This window comes from Notechis scutatus, chromosome 3 (genome assembly GCF_049901735.1).
Source record: "Notechis scutatus isolate UNSWTSFEM ecotype Mainland chromosome 3, rNotScu1.2, whole genome shotgun sequence".
Taxonomy (NCBI): Eukaryota; Metazoa; Chordata; class Lepidosauria; order Squamata; family Elapidae; genus Notechis; species Notechis scutatus.
This window is the reverse complement of record NC_142011.1, coordinates 210,317,668-210,337,457: the sequence shown is the minus strand read 5'-3', so window position 1 is coordinate 210,337,457 and position 19,790 is coordinate 210,317,668. Positions and strand designations below refer to the sequence as shown.

At 63.5% G+C, this 19,790-nt stretch overlaps 3 protein-coding genes across 3 annotated transcripts in view; 2 read left to right on the top strand and 1 right to left on the bottom strand.

The window, feature by feature from the left end:
- Nucleotides 1–1,776, top strand: part of MROH1 (maestro heat like repeat family member 1) — a 28,982-nt gene extending 27,206 nt beyond the window's left edge. The window contains 3 exon segments of the mRNA XM_087958942.1: nucleotides 199–301; nucleotides 398–463; nucleotides 1,528–1,776. Of these exon segments, the coding sequence (XP_087815068.1) occupies nucleotides 199–301; nucleotides 398–463; nucleotides 1,528–1,610 (252 nt within the window). The 3' untranslated portion in view covers nucleotides 1,611–1,776.
- A 1,906-nt stretch (nucleotides 1,777–3,682) lies between these two features.
- Nucleotides 3,683–19,790, bottom strand: part of BOP1 (BOP1 ribosomal biogenesis factor) — a 49,771-nt gene continuing 33,663 nt past the window's right edge. The window contains 17 exon segments of the mRNA XM_087958918.1: nucleotides 3,683–4,075; nucleotides 4,150–4,257; nucleotides 4,525–4,609; nucleotides 4,717–5,005; nucleotides 5,102–5,285; nucleotides 5,749–5,881; nucleotides 6,258–6,327; nucleotides 6,563–6,643; nucleotides 6,811–6,881; nucleotides 6,884–6,971; nucleotides 7,072–7,102; nucleotides 7,104–7,224; nucleotides 7,227–7,281; nucleotides 7,789–7,890; nucleotides 8,000–8,088; nucleotides 8,091–8,116; nucleotides 8,316–8,470. Of these exon segments, the coding sequence (XP_087815044.1) occupies nucleotides 3,922–4,075; nucleotides 4,150–4,257; nucleotides 4,525–4,609; nucleotides 4,717–5,005; nucleotides 5,102–5,285; nucleotides 5,749–5,881; nucleotides 6,258–6,327; nucleotides 6,563–6,643; nucleotides 6,811–6,881; nucleotides 6,884–6,971; nucleotides 7,072–7,102; nucleotides 7,104–7,224; nucleotides 7,227–7,281; nucleotides 7,789–7,890; nucleotides 8,000–8,088; nucleotides 8,091–8,116; nucleotides 8,316–8,470 (1,842 nt within the window). The 3' untranslated portion in view covers nucleotides 3,683–3,921.
- On the top strand, nucleotides 11,835–19,416 carry SCX (scleraxis bHLH transcription factor). The gene is made up of 2 exons (XM_026687132.2): nucleotides 11,835–12,560; nucleotides 18,936–19,416. The coding sequence occupies exons 1-2, from the start codon at nucleotides 12,006–12,008 to the stop codon at nucleotides 18,972–18,974; spliced, it is 594 nt and encodes a 197-aa protein (XP_026542917.2). The 5' UTR covers nucleotides 11,835–12,005; the 3' UTR covers nucleotides 18,975–19,416.

Sequence of the window (19,790 nt, the reverse complement as noted above, 5' to 3'; positions counted from 1 at the left end):
TGAGCCTCCTGGGCTGAAGTGGCCCTTCTGGCCCACCTGCACTTCCGGGCCCCCTCAGCCCCTCCGGCTCAGTTGCTCAGCGCTGCCTTGCCCCAAAGAGGAAGTTTCGGACGACGCGGCGCTGGGTGGCCCCTTGAACGGCTGCCCTGGCCGGAGGTCTCCCTGGGTGCCAGCTGGTCTTCCTTCCCTCTGGCCCAGATGCAGAACTTCCCAGAAATGCTGAGTCGTTTGGTCAGCATCAACCTTTTCTACTTCAAGAGCAGCTGGCCCGACGTCCGAGCGGCTGCCCCCATGTTTGTAGGTGAGAAGGGCCACGTGGGCCTCCCTCCCTGGGCTTTCCTGCATGGGCCCCCCGGGCTCCGTGGGACTCAAGGGGCCGCCTCTCTCCCCCTTGAAGGCTTCTTGATCCTCCACGCGGACCGAGAGCAGAGCCGGCAGCTGGACCTGGACGAACTGATGGCGGGTGAGCGAGGGAGGGAGGGAGGGAGGGAGGGGCTCCCGTGGATGCTGGGTAGGAACCGTGGAGGGAGCCGGCTGGGGGTCCCGAGAAAGGCCCCCGTCCACACTAGGGAGGAGCCTTCCTGGGCTTCAGGCCTCCCTGGGGGCTGCACCAGAGGGCTGGCCACTTCCACGCAGGGCACGAAGGGGAAAGGGTCCCGCATGGGGCACCGTCCTGGGCGAAGGGGGTGAGGCAGCCCCCTTGCCCTTGGCTAGCCCAGCCCGGGCTGTGGGGTGGAGGGGATCAGGGCCACGTCCCTGCGTGCAGCGCAGCTCCCTCCTCCCCTCAGGGTTGCCTCTCCGAGACCAGCCGGAGAATCCAGTTAGGTAATAAACTTTCCTGGACTCCCCCCTCTCTCCCCCGGTTTTCCCTTGTCAGCAGTGACCTCACCGCTTAGAGGAAGGCTTGGAAAATCTCTGAGCTTTCCAACGGAGCTTAAAAACCACTAAAAAAGGGAAAAGTATCTTTCCGTTGGCTGGTGGAGCCGTCCCGAGAGAGGCCCGTCTGTGCAGGGGGGTGGGGGGGAGCGGCAAGGACTCCGGATGGGGTCGCCACAGCTTCCCGTCTTGAGTGCGAGAGCGAGCGCTCAGCCTGCCAACCCCCCCCCCTCCAGCTCCTGCAGCTGGCCGGGGCTGATGGACGGGAAGCAGCTCCGTGCATAAATCAGACCGTCTCTCTCGCTCTCGCTGGCTGCTCTGGCGGGACGGGAGAGGCTCGGATTTGCAGTGTAAACAGGCTACTGGAAAAATATTATTGTATCTCTGCTGCTCGGGAGGCACTGCTGGCCCCTCGCCTGCTCGGCCGCTGGGCCCGGGCCAGGCGCAGGCGGAGCAGCAGCCCTGGACGGCCCACGGAGGCCTCCCCTGCCTGCTGCCGCTGCCGCCTGGGCCGAGGCTGCCCGTGGCCCCGGGCCCCCGAGAGGCGGGCGTCCCTCCAGGCTTGGCTTTCAGCCACGGCTGGGGGGCGGTGAAGGAGGAGGCGCAGGGCCTGGGCAACCCACTTGGCTGACGGCCGCTCCTCTCGCCCAGCTCTGACGGTGCTGCTGAAGGACCCCGTCACAACGGTGCGGGCGGCGGCGGAGACGCTGGGACGCCTGGGACGGGCCATCTGAGGGCTGCCGGCCATGGACGCCCCCGGAGGAAATGGGATCCGCCCCCCATTCAAAGTTGCCCTCCCACCTCCCGAGGGGCGAGTCACACGTCTTCCGGAGCAACACAAGCGTCACACCCTGGAGCCCCCTGCCCCCCACACCTTAAAGAGAAGACCTGACGTCTCTGCACCTTAATGTGTGTTTCCATGGGTTTTTTGGTTGAATTTCTGCAGGGGCCACCCTGCCCCCCCCCCTCCCTTGGGTAGGCTGGACCAAACAGGGTGCAGAGTCAAGACTCAGGGCTGCAGCACAGGGGCACCGGTCCAGCGTGGCCCCCTCTGCCCCCTTCCTGCCCCACACAGGAGCAGGTGCCTCCCGACTGCGCCACGCTGCACCTGCCCCCCACCATCCCTAGCACCGGGGCGGGGGAGCCCCTGCTGCACCTTCCAGAGTTTATGCACATTCCTCTCGGCCGGAGTTTGTATATAGACTCAGAGGACTTATTTTTAATAAACTATTTGCTTCTCAGAACCCCCGAGGGCTCTTTCTTAGCTCCTGGGCCGGGAGAGAAGAGGCCCTCCATCCCCGGTGGCTTCTCCCTCGGCCTTTGGGGAGGGTCTGCCAAGCCCCCTCGTTGACTGACCAGCCGGCTGCTCCTGGGGGGCTCCCAGGCAAGAGAAGGGGCTGGAGGCGGCTAGGGCTGGGCCCGGCCACGTGGAAGGAGGGAATCGCGTCCTTCCTGCTCCCGGGACCATTCAGGCCGCTTCCTCCAAAAGCAACTGGTCCCAGCGTAGGAAGTAGAAAGAAGAGAGGGACAGACGCCGGGATCTCCCTGGGCAGCGGGGACCTGTCACCAGCCCCTGGGGTCAAGGGAGGCCTTGCCTTCTCTCCCCCGTTGCCTCCTGCAGGGCAGCACCCCCACCCCCAGCCTTGGAAATCCCCCCCCAGGCCTTGCTGCTGCCTGAATGGGAGCCGGCAGGGCTGCGTCTGGGAGCTCAGGAGTGGGAAAGGGCAGCAAAGGCCTTTTCAAGGGAGCGAGGCAGACGGGGTGCAAAGCCCCCCAGCCCGGTTCTGAACCCCACTTGCTTCCCTCTTGGAAAGCTGGACAGCTCCAGCCGGCCTCCTCCCTCCCAAGGCCCCCTTCAGAGGAACCAGCAGCAGCAGCAGCAGCCGCCTCGTTTCTGAAGGACTCTGGACGGAGCTCCAGGCCTGCCAAGCGGCTGCACCGGTTGGGAAACTGAAGACTCACGCAGCCCCCCACCTCCCCTCCCCAACCCCCCGATTCAGGGCTTCTGTTGGGCCGCCCTCCCCTTTGGCCCCTTTTGCATTCAGGCTCCCTGCCACTCTTGGTGGCCATCGGTGGCCTCGATCCCTGGCCAACCAGGGACCCACAGAGAGACGGCCGTGGTCTTGGGACGCCCTTGGGGTTCGGCCTGCTCTAACAGACGAATGTGTTGGCTGCTCCTGGGCTGCTACCCCCAAATTCCCCCTTCCCCCCACCCTGGGGGAGGGGTGGTGGTGCAATGAGCAGTTCAGCCGCCTGCACTTCCTGGCATCTGAGAACTGGAGCTCGGGGGCATTTCTCACCATCCTGGCCTTACAAGCCCCCACCCCCTTGACAAAAATGCCCCCCCGGAGGTGAGCCCGAGACTCTCGTACGCCCAGACGCAGCACCCGAGACAGCTCCAAGCGGAAGGGCCAAGCTGAGCCCTGTGGAAGGAGGGAGGGGGCTCCCTCGAGCAGGACAGGGGAGCCCCTGCTGCAGTCCGGCCCCGGGGTGGTCAGCCTCCCTCTGGCCCTGCTCAGGTGGGCAGGTCTTAGGTGCTCTTCTGCAGAGCCCACCCTCTTGCAGCACCCCTTTCCCACTGCCAGGGCTTTTTGGGGGGTTGGGTGTGTGTGTGCGCATGAAGCCTCGTTATGCCGGGGGGCACGACTGGCTGGGCTAGAAGAGGAAGCGGATGCAGCAAAAGGGGCTTGTCTACGTGGCACCAAAAACAGCCGAGGGCAAGACGTTTTGGGAGGTGTCAGGATCCGAGGCAGCTCTCACCCCTTCTCCTCCCCCGGTTCTGGTTCTGGATGAGGGCCTTCCTTGCAAATCAGGCACTTTTATTGTTTTCCAAGCAAAGAGTGGCTCTATTCAGTCCTCCAGGAGGCCCCCCCGCCCCCCTCCAGCCTGCAAGGTCCGAGGTTGGTCCAGCAACAGCCGCCTCCTCCTCCTCCTCCCGCCCGGATCCAACGCTCCAGCCTCCCAGGGAAAGGGCCCCACGGATGGGGAGGCCGCCTCCCCCGGCTGCGGCTCTCCTGCCAAGTCCCTCTGGAGCCGGGCGCAGGGCTACGTGAAGAGGCGGATGGTGGCGTCTGCGCCCGCAGAGAAGAGCCAGGGCTGCGTGGGGTGGAAGAGGACATCCAGGACGCCCAGGTCGTGGGCCGGAGCGTGGCCCCTCAGCACCTTCACCGGCACCAGCAGTGGGTTCTGAAGCAGGTCGCTGGGGCGGGGGAGAACAGTCAGGGGTGCCGGTTCTGATGCCCCGAGCCCCCCAGCCCCACTGCAGACACTCACCTGTAGACCATGCCGTGGCAGACAATGACGCTGCCGTCGTCCGAGCCGGAGGCGAAGAGCGGGTAGGAAGGGTGGAAGGCCACCGCCCTCAGGGCCGCCTTGTGGTGCCTGGCAGAGAAGGGGAGGGGTGACCCAGCAGCCCCCTCTGCCCCCCGTGCCCCTCCCTGCAAGGAGGCGGCTGGGGCTGCTCTGAAAGGGAGGGCTGGCTTGGAGCCTGGGGGGCTGCCCTTGGGATGCCAGCGCCCAGCTGCAAAGACCCAGGCTCAGCGATGAGTTAGCAGCATGCCCTGCGGCCCTGGGGGGGAAGCCCAGGCCCCACCCATCCGCATTGGGGGGCTGCATCTGGGGAGGGAGGGGAGGGGGACTGCCCCCTACCTGAGCACCCGGTAGGGCTTGGTGGAGAGGTCCAGGTCAAACCAGACCAGCCTGCTGTCGTAGCTGCCGCAGATCAAGTTGTCACCTGAGAGGAAGAGGAGGAGGAGGAGGAGGAGGAGGGGGCCCGTTGGGGCACGACTGGCGGCCGAGGCAGGGGTGGGAGGGCTCCCCTCCCCCAGGACCCCCGCTCACCTCCGGGGTGCACAGCCATGCTGGAGACCCACTTGCAGTTGGTCAGCAGCTTCTTGGTCAGCTCCTGCTTGAGCAGGTGGTAGATGCGGACGAAGCGCTGCGTGGCCACGAAGAAGAAGGGCCGCAGCGGGTGGAAGAGGACGCGCTGCACCTGGCCCGTGCTCCGGCGGAAGGGCGCCTGGCTCCAGCGCTTGCTGGCCTGGTGGATCAGCACCTGCAGGTGGCTGTTGTCCGAGACCACCGTGGCAAAGTAGTCCCCCTTCCCGTGCCAGGCCACCTGCTTCAAGGGCTAAGGGGGGGGAGGAAGAGGAGGAGGAGGAGAGCAGGTTGGGGGACGGGTGCAGGCGGAGGGGGTCCCTCCTGCCCCGCCCCGCCCGGGCCGTACCTTCCCGAAGCTCAGTCTGAGCCGCACCCCCAGGCGGCGCTCCTCCTCCTCCGTGGCCTCCTCCCACGTGACGGGCTGCAGGCGGCCCTCCTCAGGGGCCACGTGGCCTTCCAGAAGTTGGTCGGTGGCCCCGCAGAGCAGCTTGTCCCCGAGGCCGGGGTTCACCAGCAGCACCGTGTGCTCCCTGGAGGGGACGGGGGCCCAGAGGAGGCGTCAGGGGCAGCCCGGGGCTTCCGGGACGGAGGGCAGGCGGACCCCCTCCCAGGGACAGAAGCCTTCGCAGGAAGGGAAATGAGCCCCCCACCCCCTGCTAGCAGCAACTGAGACACAACCACCTGTCCCCACCTTGGGGGATGAAGGAGGGAAGGAGCCCCCCAAACAAGGCCCTTCCTCTGTGCCAAGGGGGGCACCCAGAGGCGTTTTTTTCCTCTGCTGGACCTGAAGGGCAAATGGGGTCAAGCGCCTCCTGGGTGTCAGGAGACCCCCTTGGGGATGGGGGGAGGGGGGAGGGGGAGGAGGCTTGCTCTCTGCTCCTCCCTTCCCAAGGCTTTTACACCACCGCCCGGCCTTCCCCGCTTGTCCCACCCACCCTGGCCCGTCTCCCACCTCCCGCCCCCCACCCGGGAGCCCCTCCTCTCCCCACTCACACGGCCACGGCCACCAGGCAGATGGAGGGGTTGGGGTTCCAGGCGATGCTCTTCACAGCCGCTGCCAGCGGGAGCGTCCTCACACACCTGGCCGTGCTCACCTCCCACAACTTGACGGTGCCGTCATCGGAGCCTGAGGGGCAGGCGAGGCGGCAGCTGTGGCTCCTCCGAGAAGGGAGGCCGGGCCCTCTGGCAGGACGGAGCCCCTGGGGGGGGCCCTGGATGGCCCTCAGAGGGAGGGGGCTCCTGTGCGGCCAGGGTCCCAATTCCAGGCTGGAAGGCGAAGCCCCTCCCCCCCAGGGAGGCTCCAAAGGCCCTGCCTGCAGCCGGGGTGTGTGTGGGTGTGTGCGCCTGGGGACTGCAAGCTGCCCCTCAGCCTGGAAAGGGGGCCTCCTTTGGGAGGGGCAAGGAGGCCGCCCCCCCTTCCCTATCCAGGGCACTCACCTGCCTCCCCTCCGCTGCCCTCCCCCTGCCTTGGAGGCCCCTCGGGGTCCGGGCACCCAGCTCACCTGATGCCAGCCACTGCCCAGTCGGCGAGAGGCTGATGCAGCGCACGAGGCTGGTGTGCCCACGATACACCTGGAGGGGAACAGGCAGGTGAGGGGAGTAACACAGGAAGCGCAGGAAGGGCATCCCGGAGCAGCCCCCCCCACCCGTGTGTCCTGCTCTCTTGCCCCCCATCCAAAAGAAGACGAGGAGGAGGAGGAAGAAACGCTGCTGCCCCCAGTTTCCAACGGCTGCTCCAGCCTCCCAAAGTTTTCAGCCCAGCAGAAACCCAGAGCCAGAAGACCCCCCGCCCCCAAAAGGACCTCACCAGGGCCTGCACGGTTGGGAAGGGCCTCAGATCCTGGGGCTTGGGCAGCTTGGGGATGAGGTCCTCAGGATCCACGCTGACCTGGGAGGAAGCCGCCACCCACCCTCAGTTCCAGCTGGGAGCAGGTGCCCAGGCTGGCCCATGGGGAACCCGCCCTTGCCCTCCGTCGGGATCAGCCGAGGGCCACACAGGCCCCCCTCCCCACAAATGCCCTGGTTGGGGGAGGGGGGGCAAGCAGCAAAGCCCACCCGCATCTTCCTCTGGCGTGGGCACAGGTAGAGGTCGAGGCAGCGCTCGAAGCGCTCGTGGATGAAGCGGGGAAGGCGGGCACGCGGCGCAGGCAGTCATGGCGCTGGGGCAGGAAGTTCAGCCGGCGCTCCGAAGGCTCCTGCTGCTCCCAGGCGACCTTCTGCAGGGGGTGGTGGGCGAGAGGTGAGGAGGGAGAGAGACCCCACCCCAGGGCATCTCCTCTGCCCCCAGAAGCCCCCTCCTGTGGCGCTGGCCCTCACCTCTTCCTCGGTCGGGAGGTACTCCGGAGGGGTTGTAGGACTCCTCGTGCCCGGGCAGGGGCAGTTTGGGGGCAGGCACGTGCATCTTGTGCCGCCCCAGGATGGAGGTGTGGTCCTCCTGGGCCCAAAGGTCGTAGAAGACCCCCGCGTCCCCCGGGGCCTCCTGGGCTGGATCCAGCCCATCTTGATGGCGTGCACCAGCCTGGAGACCTGCAAGGTCAGAAGAGCCGCCATGACCCGGGACCCCCGGGAGCCGCAGAGGCCCTGCCTGGAGGTGCCCCAGGCGAGGCCTTCTCCCAGGTGGCGGCGTTTCCCGCCTTCCCTTCCTTGGAGGGAGGGAGGGAGGGAGGAGGAGGGGAGCAGGCAGGGCACCTGAGCAGTCGGTCATGTTGGGGTGGAGAGAAAGGGGGTGGGTGCTCCGCCAGGCAGAAGCGGAAGGCATCTGGCCAGGACCGCTCTGGGCCCCAGTCCCTCCAGGGTCTCCAAGCCTAGGCTGCCCCTCCGGGGGCCATGCTGACCAAAGGCAGCTGCCCCACAGCGCCATCTCCTGGCACCTGAGCAAGCCACCCTCAGCCCCGCAAGCCCTTTGGATCTGAAAGGACAGAGCGCCGGTTCCGGTGTGGGGCGGGACAGCATCGCCTGGGAAACGGGGCGCCTTGGGGGGGGGCCAGGAGCCCCCTCCTCCCAGGGGAGCCCTCCTCCCTCCCAGCAGCTCACCTTCTCCTTCTCCACCAAGGAAGGGATGAAGCTCCGCTTGTCCGCCGGACGGTTTGTCACCGGGTGGATCCTCAGCTGGCTGCTGAAAAAGTCCACGGCCGGCTGCAAAGGAGCCCGAGGTGGGTGGGGCTGCAGCCGCAGGAAAGCCGCTGTTTCCCCCCACACACACACACTGTGGCTCCCTGGGAGCGGGGGGCGGCCCTCGGCTCACCTCGTATGGATTGAAATTCACGTCCCCAAACTGGCCGCGCTGGAGACGGTTCACCAGCTCCACTTGCTCGTCCGTCAGCTTCACATCCGCCCGGTCATCTTGTCCTGGACCGTTCGCCTGGGGGGGAAGGGGGGACAGAGAGAGTCACGAGCAGCTGTGCTTCCCAGGTTACCAGGCCCGGCCCAGAGGCCAGGCCCACCTGTTCACCTGCCTGCCTGACTGAGGGTGGGGGGAAGAGGCAGGCTCTGCCCAGGAAGGCTTCAGGCTTCCCCTTGGACCAGAGGCAGCCCCTCCTGGGCGGGGGGTCAGTAGTCACCAGTAGTCGGGGTTCTCCATCTTCTCCAGGAACCGGTCCAGCTCGTCCTTGGAGCGGATGGGCTTGTAGATCTGTTTCCCCTCCAGGTTGTAGCCGATGTGGGGGAAGTCCTGGTACCACTCCATGGGGACGTTGCCCACCGTGTTGCGGATGTCCTGGAAGAGGAGGGGCAGGCGGGGCTCAGGAGGGGGAGGCTTTGGGGACGCTCTGCTAAGGGTGGGGCAGGGTTACTCCCTCCTGATTCCCCCCCGTTGCACCTGCCTCTTCACTGGCTTGCAGGTGGCACCTCAACCTCCTCCTCCTCCTCCTCCACTTTTCACATGCAGCCATCAGCGGTTGAAAACACCCCTCCAGCAATCATGGTGGGCAGAATCAATAGGACCCCCAAACCTACCAAGCACCACCGGGAGGCCTCCAAACCGGGGTGCCCTTTGGGGGCTGCAGGCAGACGAGGCCAGGGGACCCCCGAGCAATGCAAGAGGGGCTGAGCTGCAGGCGCAGTGAGGTGGGAATACAAAACCCCTTTTCTCCTCCCAAGAGGCGGGAGGCTCAAGCACCCCCCATCCGCCTTTGGGGCCTTTGCAGCTGCCCCCCCGGCTGTAAATCCCACTCCTGGCCCCTTTGGAGCGGAGGGAGGGAGGGGCTCCTCGACTGCCTCCCCTTCCCTGCCAGTTACTCTCCTGCCGTGGAGGCATCTCTGGGACACCCCCCCCCCGGGTCACCCTCCGGGGGCCCCTGAGCGCATGGAAGCCAGGGGTGAAGCCGAGGGGGCCCTGGCGGTGGGTGCTTGGTAAGCCCCCCGGCAGGAGAAGAGCCTCTCGGCCCCTCCCAGGGCCAGGGACTCATTTCCTACGTTGAGCATATCCAGGTGAGTCCACTGCCACGAAAGTTGCTCTCCTGCCAGGGAGCGAAGCTGCAGAAAGGGACAGAGGGACTTTAGGGGTGCAGCCCTGTGGCTCCTGCCCACCCAGGGCTGGCAGGTGGCCATGCCCGGCCTCCTCTTCCTTGACGCCCACTTATTGGGCTGGCACGGACAGTTGGACCTCCAAGGCTGCAACACCCCCTGCCTCCTGCGGAGCTGGGAGGCCCCGTGGGGCCAGGACGGGCCCCTTCACAAGGCTCTGGGCAGGGCAAAGGCTTGGCACCGGCAGAGGGTGGAAGGGAACTGCTGGGGGGGCTCTTCTAGCCCCCTCCCCAACTGCGTGGGGATGCCTATCACAAATAGGGAGCCCTCAGTCTGCTGCCAGAACCAGGGTGGGACACCCCCTAGCATTGCTCCCCCGCACTTTGAATGAGAGGAGGAGGAGGAGGAGGAGGAAGACGAGGAAAGGAGGAGGAGGAGGAGGAGGAGGAGGGAAGAAAGGGAGGAGGAGGAGGAGGAGGCACCCGAGAGCAGAGCAGCCAAGAGCCTCTCCTGCGTGGGGCCGATGCCAGTAGCAGCTTTCCCAGCCCTCCAGCTGCCTCCCACAATTAACACATCAGTCTTCCCCCCCGCAATTCCCCCAGGCACTGCCGTCACTCAGCCACACGTCTGGAAGTTGCTCTTGGAAGAGCCGAGGCATTCCTGGGTGTGCATTCCTGGCACAGGCTCTGCCTCAAAAATTGCTGGTCCACGTGGAGAAAGAAGAGAAGGGGAGCCGCTGGAGGGGAAGGGGGGGCAGGCGGACTTTGGGATGGGGGCAGGGAAGAGAAATCCCCCCTCCCTAGACTGGCCCTGCTCCAGAGCTTGCCAAGGAAGGCCTGAGCCGGGAGGGGGGCCCTGTGCAGGTTCAGGGAGGCCTTCCCCGAAAGGCTCCTTAGAAGGACTGACCGCCAACCCAGAAGGCCCAAGGAGGAGGGGGGGAGGGAGGGGAGGGGAGGGAGGACTCTGGCCGACTTCTCTCGTGATCCGGGCTGTTAAAGGAGTGTGGAAAACAGAGCCACCTAAAGGGGGATTCCTATGGCCGAGGAAGGCCCCCACCTGGCCAGGGGTCCTGCAAGGCCGGGCCCTCCTCCCCTGCCCAGAGCCCAGAAGGAAGCAGCGCTTTCCGCTCCGGCCAGAGTCCTTCTGCAATGCGCCCAAAGGGAGACCCTCCTCCTGCCCTGCGCTGGCCAGGTGAGGGGGCTGGGGTCTCTGCCCTGCCCCTCCCCTTCCCTGGCTGGCCCCTCCCTCCCTCGCAAGGCAGCTCGGCCCAGGAGATCCCTTTGGGAGCCGACGGGGAAGGTCTGGAGGCCCCTCAGGGCCCCTCAACTGTGGCCCCTGTTCCCAGAGAGGAGCCCCTGGCCGAGGGGAGAAACCTCCCGGAGCAGAGCTGGGTCTCGGAGGGAGGCCACGATGGCTGCCCAGGGCCCTCACTGGAGCCCCAAGACCACCGAAATGGTCCCGGTCTCCTCCCAGGCCTGACTGGCCGCCCGACAAGGAGGCTGCTCCGGAGGCCCCTGGAACTGCAAGCCAGCTTCCCAGCACGCCAGGAGTCAGACTGAAAGTTTGGGCTGCAGTGTGGCTGTGTTCCCACAAGGCTCTGTTCATTTAAAACATGGGTGTGTTTTAAAGCACAATCTAAGGGACCAGGTCAGACAGAGGTTCATCCATTTACCCATCCATCCCACCGCCCAAAGCCCAATGATTTTGGGGTGCCGAGACTGGCTGCCCCTCCCCAGCCCAGCAAGCCCTGCCACGGATGCCCCTTTGCTGGGTTCTGTTTTGAAACCAGGAATGAGCTTAAATCAGCAACTAGGCGGGTGAAGAAGCCTGCAGTGCCAAGCGCAGTCTACCTGCATGCTGCATCAGGAGAGGGCGCAAGACCCACATCTCCACGGGCTCAATGGCCCTGCTGCATGGCCGAAGACCCTGGAAGCGCCCCAGAGCCCCTTCCCCAATTACCCCCGCTCCCCTGGCAAGCGGGACAAGGGGATTCTCCCCAAGACGTGGGCAGACTAGGGGCCCTCCGCAAACCCTTTGCCCTGGGGACGAGGCAGACGGGCAGCCCAGAGGGGCAGAGGAAGGAACCAATACGCCCCCTGGCCAGAGCCCACAGCAAATCCCACCCAGGAGAGCCTGGAGCTGCTGAGGCCTTCCGTAGAGGAGGAGGAGGAGCAGCCCAGCAAGGGTTCAATCCTCCCCACCCTGGCCAAGAGCAGACACCCTCCTCGGTCCTTCCCCAGCTACCTCCGGCCTGGACTGGGCTGACCTCGGCAGGAGGCTCCGAAGCGCTGCCGGCAAGCCAGCCGACCGGGTCCTCTTCTCCGCCTCCCCCGCTTCCCCGCCCCCCCCCCGGCCGTCCCGGAGGAAGCGCTGAGCCAGCCCAAGTTCTGCATCCAACAGGTGAAGTCAGCGCAGGGCCCCCTCCAGACTGCAGCCCCCAGGCGGGGGTGGGTGGGCAGGCGCTCCCCCCTCCCCAGGAGGGACGCTCAGGTAGGCGTGAAGCGGGGCGGGGAGGGAGGGGCCTGTCGGGCCGACCATCCCGGACAATATAAAACTCGGGCGCGCCTGTCCGGCCGCCGCCGTCGCCCAGGAGCCGCCCGTCCGCCGCTGTCTCTGTGTGCGGGGAGCGCGGAGGTGCCCATCTCGCTCGGGAGGGCCGGCGGCGGCGGCGGCGGCGGCGAAGAAGTCGCGGAAGCCCCGGGAATCCCTCGCCGGGCACCGAGAGGCGAGCGCGGGGAGGAGATGCGAGCGCGGAGCTGAGCCCGCCCGTCGCCGCCCGCCCAGCCATGTCCTTCGCCCTGCTGCGCTCGGCGCCCAGCCGCTTCCTCTACCCGGAGATCAGCATGCTGTCGGAGGAGGACGAGGAGGAGAACGGCAGCGGCGAGAGCTCCGGCTCGGACGAGAAGCCCTACGCGCTGGAGGCGGGCGCCTACGGGCTCCGGGGCGGCAAGCGCGGGCCGGGCAAGAAGGGCGGCCGCGGCCCCGTGGCCCGGGAGCCCCGGCAGCGCCACACGGCCAACGCGCGGGAGCGCGACCGCACCAACAGCGTCAACACCGCCTTCAGCGCCCTGCGGACGCTCATCCCCACCGAGCCGGCCGACCGCAAGCTCTCCAAGATCGAGACGCTGCGCCTGGCCTCCAGCTACATCGCGCACCTGGGCAACGTGCTCCTGGCCGGGGAGGGCTGCGGGGACGGGCAGCCCTGCCACGCCGGCCCGGCCTTCTTCCACCCCGCCGGCGGCGGCGGCAAAGGCGGCGGCGGCAGTCCGGCCGGCCCGGAGAGCGAAGGCTCCCAGCCCAAGCAGATCTGCACCTTCTGCCTCAGCAACCAGAGGAAGCTGGTGAGTGGCTGCTGGGGGGGGGGGGAACGTGGGGGGGCGCTTGGCTGGCTCCCTCCAGGGCTCCACGCTGCCCACGCCAAGCCGAGCCCCGATGTCCACTGAACAAGAGGGGTGGAAACCCCACGGATCAAAGCCCATCGGGCAGGGCAACCCAGAGATGGGGAAAGCGAGAGGGGTGAGCAGCCCCTGGATTTGGGGAAGCCACTGCCAACCCTCGTCTTAGCCAAGGGCTGCTCCAGCCTGGCATCATGAACCCACAAGAGAGCTGGGATCCGGGTACTCCTAGGAGCCAACGCGCCCACCTTGGGCTGCTTCAGGGATGAAAAGGGGGGCTGCTCCTCCGGGGCTTTATTACCCGAAGGGCCCCAGCAATTCCAGGGAGCAGAAGCCTCCCCCCCAGTCTGCCAAACTGAACTGTTAAGGGAGGAAGCCCTTCCAGGCAGCTGCCCTCAGCGCCCCAAGGACCAAAGCAAAGAAACCTGCCTCCACACAACACCACCCCCGCCCCCAAAAATACCACCACGCATGTACAATTCGAAGGACCTTTGGCGGAGGAAGGGACCAGAGAGAGGGGGGGGGGGTGAGAGGAGCTCCACGGATGGGGGGGGGGGAGACTCCCTGCAAAGCCAGTCCCATGAAGTCCCCGCTGATCCCTCAGTCCCACCTGCTCCAGAATCCACTAGGGGCTTTGGGGAAGGGGAGGGAACCTGCCCGCCAAGCCCCTTTCTCTAGCGGGACAAGGAAGACCAACCCTGCAGCCCAGCGTGCCCAGGGTCTTCCCACACCTGCCGTGTCCACTGCCGCTGCTGCTCGCGCCCACCTGGCCTTTAAGCGCATGTTTTAGGCCTGGAGACCCCTCAGTGGATGGGCACACCGCATGCCAAGTGCCCCCTGGCGCCCCGTGGCTGCCAAGCGCAAGGACCCTCCTCACGTAAGACAGCTGTCCGTCGGCCCTTGATATCTGGCCATGCGTTGTGGGAAGAGGCTGAAGCCCCCCGTACGGCTGAAAACACCGGAGTGCCAGGCCCTCCACCACAGCGAGACTTCCAGCCAAGAAGGTTAATCATTGTTAAAGCCAAAACAGGGAGAGGCAACAGACGCACCTGGCACTCTTTCGGTTGTAACTATCCTTGAAGGTTTTAGCTGTGATTTAAAAAAAAAAAAACTATTTAAAAATATTGAAAGTTTAAAAAAAAATGCATTTCCCCATTGACCGTTTTGGATATTCTTTCTCGGACCACAACTCCCAGAGGCCCCCAGATTACGACCCGTGGATGTGATTGTGTAAACAGGGCAACCAAAATATTTCCTCAGTCTTGATGATGGGCACATTTCGGTTAACATACAACGAAAGTGCGGTGGGAACCAGACAAGAGAAAAGGACGTAGAGAGGCGTCCGAGGAAAAAAGAAAAATGATCAGAATTCAATCTTGGCCAGTCTGGGTGGGTGACCTCAATTCTCCATTTACTCATCCCGGACGAGATGCTTCACACGAACCAAGCAAGCAGGCTGCTTGTGGAAAGGAAAGCCCGTGGCCCCCCCCCCCACTTCTCTCTCTCTCAAGCGCCCCAACGCGAGTGGATCCCTACCCGAACCCCGGAGCAGCACGGGGGTGGGGGGCAAAGCAGGCGCCCTTTCCTTCCAGGCTCAGCCTTCGAGAGGGGCAAAGAGCAAGAGAGAAGCACAGCCCGTCATGCCAGACCCTGCAGATCCGAGAGGAGGAAGGGCGTCTCAGTGGGACGGACAAGCGTCCTGGTCCTCTTAAAAAACACCCTGTGTCTCCTGAACCCCGGCACCCTCAGCCCTCAAGAGGACGGGACGCAAACGGCACACAGGCGCCTCATAAACCTCCTCTGAAGCAGGGGGGCCCTCGCTCTCCTTGCACTAGGAGGAAAAGTCGGCCGCTTCTTGAAAATGGCCCAGGCGTGGATTTGCAAGGCAGCAGCTACCGTACCATCGTTTAGAGGAGGCTGTGGCTTCAGGGCTCATTTCTCACAGACACAAAAGTTCCACGTGTGTTTATTGTGCTTCTCTACATGGTGAGCGTTGGGATCTTGCGCCTGGGAGGGGGTGCATTTTTCTCTGCAAGCTGGTCTCCTGAGGAATTTGAGCAAGAATTTGGGGCAGGAGCAGAGCTCCGCAGCAGCAGCCCAATTGCCAAAGCCCCAGAAGACCCAAACCCGCGGCCCCTTCCAGTCCGGCTGCGGAAGGAAAACGGCCCTCGCCGGCCAGAGTTCCAGTCCGCCCTTCAAAAGGGCAGGCGTGCAGGGAGAAGCGCCCACGTGTGCACGCACTGCTCTTCACCTCGAGCAAATAGCACACTGGAAATACGCACGGCGGCCTCCGGGAATGGAGGCTGCTGCAGAGACGAGAGGCAGGGAAAACGCACCTTCTTGAGTTTCCGTGTGAAAAGGGAGATTTGCAACAGAAACCTATTTCGCTGCTCCTGGGCAGGCGCTTCTGTAGCCCATCTGCGGAGCAGAGGACCCCCCAAAGGTCACAGAAGGCAACATCCATCACCCAGAAAGAGCAATGCCTCCCCCCAGGAACCCATAAAATGCTATTTTATGAAAGATTCCTATTTGGAAAACCAGCTTGTTTTTGCAACCGTTTGACCCACGTGAAAGTAGATTAGCTCGGTCTTCCCAACCAATGTCTACAATTGGAACAATTCATGAATGATAACATCCTGCAACTGAGCGTCGCGAAGTGCACCTCTCTTGGCTCTTCTGCAACGGCATTCCTTAACTCTGCCAGTGTCAATCCCCTCCCGCCCAGTTGCTTTGCCCAGCGGACGCAAATAAGGGTTTTGAAATGATCTCATATGGAGGGTTGGAAGAAGGAACAGCTCTCCAGCAAGGAGAAAGAAGTGGGATTTCTTTGTGATCCGGATTAAGGAACAGGGCAGGCTGGGTTTGAAAGAAAGACCATCTGCGGACGTCAGATCTCTCCCCCTCTTCACGATCAAAGTGACACAGGCAGAAGCTGAGAACTGGCCCCCCAACAATACACCCCTGGGCAGCCCTCCTCGTCACTAAAAACAGCCCCAAACCAGGAGCTGCCCCTTAACTGGGGTAACTCGGGGGGGGGGAGCCCTATTTAGCTCAGCAAACCCAGCTGGAGTTAACTGGCTGACTTCAAAGCTGGGGCATCTTTGGGCCTGAAGGGACCAAGGACAGCAAGTTCTGGCAGAATTTATTTTATTTATCGGGTGTATACAGCTACCCACCTCACTGAAGTAGCACCCTCCCACCCACCCTCCACTTTTAACAGGAAAGAAAAGTCAAAGAGCAGCTGGGCGTTTCATGGAAAGCAGGCCGGGCCGAGAGTCCAGAATCCCTCGGCTGCTGCTGGAGTCGGCCTGGGGGCCACAGCTGCAGACACAAGTCGAGGAAGCCGCCCTAGAGCAGGCCAGGTCAAGGATTCCCCCAGGCCCGCCTTATCCCCTCCCTGACCGCCTCAGGTCTTTCCAGGACACCCCAGGAGAGGTGCCGGGGCTTGAACCTGGGTCATTCTGCCCACAGAAGGGGCGCTTGGACCTTGGACTTCCCCAAGGAAGCCTGGCGGGTGTTAGGAGGGAGCTCCTGCACAGACGGGCCTTCCGAAGGGGGGGACAAGCAGCCGATGGAGGACAGAGGAGGAACGATGGGATGGGCAGAGCAGGGGGGGCCCGGCTAACTTTTCGGGTACGGAATTCCCTCCCAGCCTGATCTCCAGATGGAGATTAATTGCGCAAAAGGAGAGAGAGCCATAACCAGCAGTTGCTGCGTTATGTGGCTTACAGCCTTGGCCAAAAGGGAAAAGCGATTTTGTTCATTTTGGATACTATTTTTTGCTAGACCTTCACTCCCTCCTTCATGCAGCAACTTAAGGCCCTACGCGCAGCCCTGCTCTCCTCCGAGCCTCCTCCCCTCTGGGTGGGGGGAGGGCAAGAGCTGAGGACAGGCTTCTACGTCGCCACTTCCCACCTTATTTCCGGTCCCTTCACAGCATTTTAGGAATACACGGGTTATACTTTTAATCCAATAGCTAGCAACTTATTTATTTTTTAAAACAAATGCTGTCTAGCCAATCAATGCCAAGCCTTTGGTTTGGACTCCTTCAGAGACGGCCGAGAGTTCAAGTGCAGCCGTCCCGAAAGGACTTGTAGACAACCACCGAATGGATTCAGATGTTCGCAAGGGAGCAGCGTGGACTATTTCAGGCGCCCCTCAGTTGCGTTCACCTACTATTGGTTCTCAGAGGCCAAGGCTGCCTGACTACTAGGCCTCCACAAAGGATCCTCCATGCCTGAAACTGGCTCAGAAAGTGCAAGAACGTTCTTTTAACCGCCACGTGCTTCTTTGGGTATTTTAGGGGCGGCCTTTTCCTTTCCTTTCTCTTTTTGTGGCAAAGGCAGCAGTCACGCTTTCTCTCACCAACACACCATACGGGCGGTTGCAGCTGCTGGGCCTCCCGTGTTCAAATGGTGACCAGCTACTGTGACAGAGGCGCCAATTCAAGGTTGCAAGGCTGCATTTCGGAAGCAAAACGACCACTGAGAATAAGCAAAGCGGCCTTTCTCCTATTGGCCCTATTATCTGCCCTTTAACTATTTCATCCACAATGCTCCCTACAAGGGGTATAAATCCTTATAAATATATATATCCAGGAAGAGCCTAGAATACTACAATTCTACCCCACCCCTTAAAAATAATTCCGCTCTTGCTCACAGTCCTGGAAAGAGGAGGGAGGGACCCTTCTCCGGCCCTCCAGCTCATTCCCTCTTTCTCAGGCTTCTGCCCTCCCACTTAGAGAGACCCCGGGGCCCCGCCAGGGTGGGAGAAAACCCCAGAGAGGCTCCTGGAAGTGGGGACCGGGGCTCCAGGGGATGCGCAAGGCCTCTGGGGGCCCTGAACAGATTCCTGACCGGAGGTGGGAGGGAATCCTCCCTGGGGCTGGCTGGGAGCAGGGAGCACAGCTGGGGCCGGGCCTCCCACGGACTTCACACCTCCGGGTGAATTAGCAGCTTCTTTCACAGCAGGAATCTCTGCCCCCACTTTGAAGTCAAGGGGGCCTGATCTCCACCACCCAGGCGGCAGCTGCTCCTCCAGAGGTCCAGAGGAGCCAGGCATTCACGGGGCTGTTGGGGGTGGGGTGGAGGCCCCCATACACAGCAAGACCAGGTGGTGGGATTTCTGGACCCTTCCAGCTCCAGGGCTCCCGCAAGGGCCAGCTTGTAGCCCCTGGACGGCCATGCCCCGAAGAGCACTGGGAGCCCCTCAAGGGCTCTTCCCCCCCCCGCACCTCCTCTCCCAGTGCAGTGCCTTGGGGTGCCAAAGGCGCTGTGCGAGGGGCTGGCATGCGGGCGGCTTCAAGGGCAGAGCCTCCCTCTGGCTCCCCATCTTTGGCAGGAGCCGGAAGGGGCCCCCTCCTTAGAGGAAGAGCGGGGCAAGCTTGGGTGGACTAGAGCGCCTTGGCCCAGGGACCCTTTCCTTGGGCAAAGCCCCCCAACTCTCCACCCCACTCAGGCACCAACCCTCAGGAGCCCCGCAGGCTGAACTGAGCGCTTCAGGCAGCAGGGCCAGAGGCACCTGGAATCCAGCTGTGGAGCCCCCTTAATTGACTGCTCCTGCTTTTGGGGGGAGCAGGGGGGGAAATAGGGGGCAGCCTTTTCCGGATCCCCCGTTTCCTCTCCAGACAGCCAGAGGGCTCTTGGGGCCTGAACATCTGGGAAATTCAATGCGGCCGTTCCTGGACTCGCCCTCCCCCCTTTAGCAAAGGACGGGGTTGCCCACTAACAACACCCCCCGCTGGCCATTTGGCCGTTCATCCCACCTGTGGGGCCTCCAGACCCCAGGCCCACCCCCAGCCCTGAAGAAGTTGCCTCAGGAGGTTTGCATTGCCTGCAGAGCAACCCTGATCCACCTCTGAAGACCCCCAAATGATGACCAGCCAGGGAAACTCTGGCCATAGCCCAGCCCAGAGACTTCCAGTTCAACTCTCCACCAACACACACACACACACACACACACACACACACCAAGTTGCTTCCTAACTGCAGGCGAGCAAAGGACAGAGAGCCACTTTCTTCCAAGGGGGTGGGGGTGAAAGAAGCCAGTCGGGGGAGGGGCAGCTGGCAGCCCCTCAGCTCTGGAAGCCATGTGGTCACTGGGGGGTGTCTCTCACTGTTCAGACCTGGGCCCAAGAGGGGTGGGGGTGGGGTGGAAGAGGCAGCAGGCAGGGGGGGGGCAAGAGCCCAGCTGTTTGTTGGCCTGTTTGCTGATCAGTGTTGCCTGCTGCCCACCTGGCTGCCAGGTGGCTCTTGGCTGCTTCCAGGCCCGGGGCCGGTTCTGGGTGGCTCTGCCTAATTCCCCCCCTCTGTCCCTCCGCAGAGTAAAGACCGCGACAGAAAGACCGCGATTCGGAGTTAGCCCTGGTGGAAGCCGGATGGTGGTGGTGGTGGTGGTGGAGGCGATGCTGGAGGCAGCGGCAGGACCCAGGAGGGCGCAATGGAGAGACGGGGCCCCCCTGCCCTGCCCTCGGGAGCTTCTGCCCGGGACGGACTGAAGGGCAGCCGGGAGAGACGGAAAGCCCCACGGCTGGATCTGCAGGCGAGCCCAGAGGCCCAGGGCCGGGTGCCGGAGGGCCAGTTCCCAGGACAGAAGGGGAGGCTTTCTCCTTCCAGCTCACCGGGGACCGGCGTCCCAACTGACCCACATCCTCGGGGGCCCGGAGAAGAGCGCTCCTCCGGGAGTTTCGGGCTGCCCCGCTGTCAGAACTCTGGACGGGCACTGGCTGGACTTTCCTGCCTCGGTAATAATAATATTAACAATAATAATAATAATAATAATAATATAAAACCCACGTTGTTTCCCTAGTGATATTTGTGTAAGGATGCAGCATAAACTTCCCATCTAGGCTTTGGGTTCCGACTGCTCCTTCCAGCGGATCTGAAATGGTCCCCCAGGGTCACTGCCCCCCCGTGGGGCTCAGAAAGGGTTAGCGCCTCTTAGCACAGGAAGCCCAGGGCCAAGGGCAGGCAGTCCTCGACTTACAACCACGCTTTCTTGCTTTCGACGGCTGCTGAGTGAACCACCGCAGTTGTGAAGTCAGTGACACTGCGGTTGGATCCATTGGCTTCCCCTTGACTTTGCTTTGGACAAGATGCCACAGAAGGGGATCACGTGACAAACCCCCCCCGGGGACACTGCAACCGTCATAAGTACAAGTCAGTTGCCAAGCGCCTG

Coding starts and splice junctions, on each gene's coding strand:
- SCX (XM_026687132.2), top strand. CDS start 12,006: ATGTCCTTCGCCCTGCTGCGCTCGGCGCCCAGCCGCTTCCTCTACCCG. Junction 12,561..18,935: donor TCAGCAACCAGAGGAAGCTG/GTGAGTGGCTGC, acceptor GTCCCTCCGCAG/AGTAAAGACCGCGACAGAAA.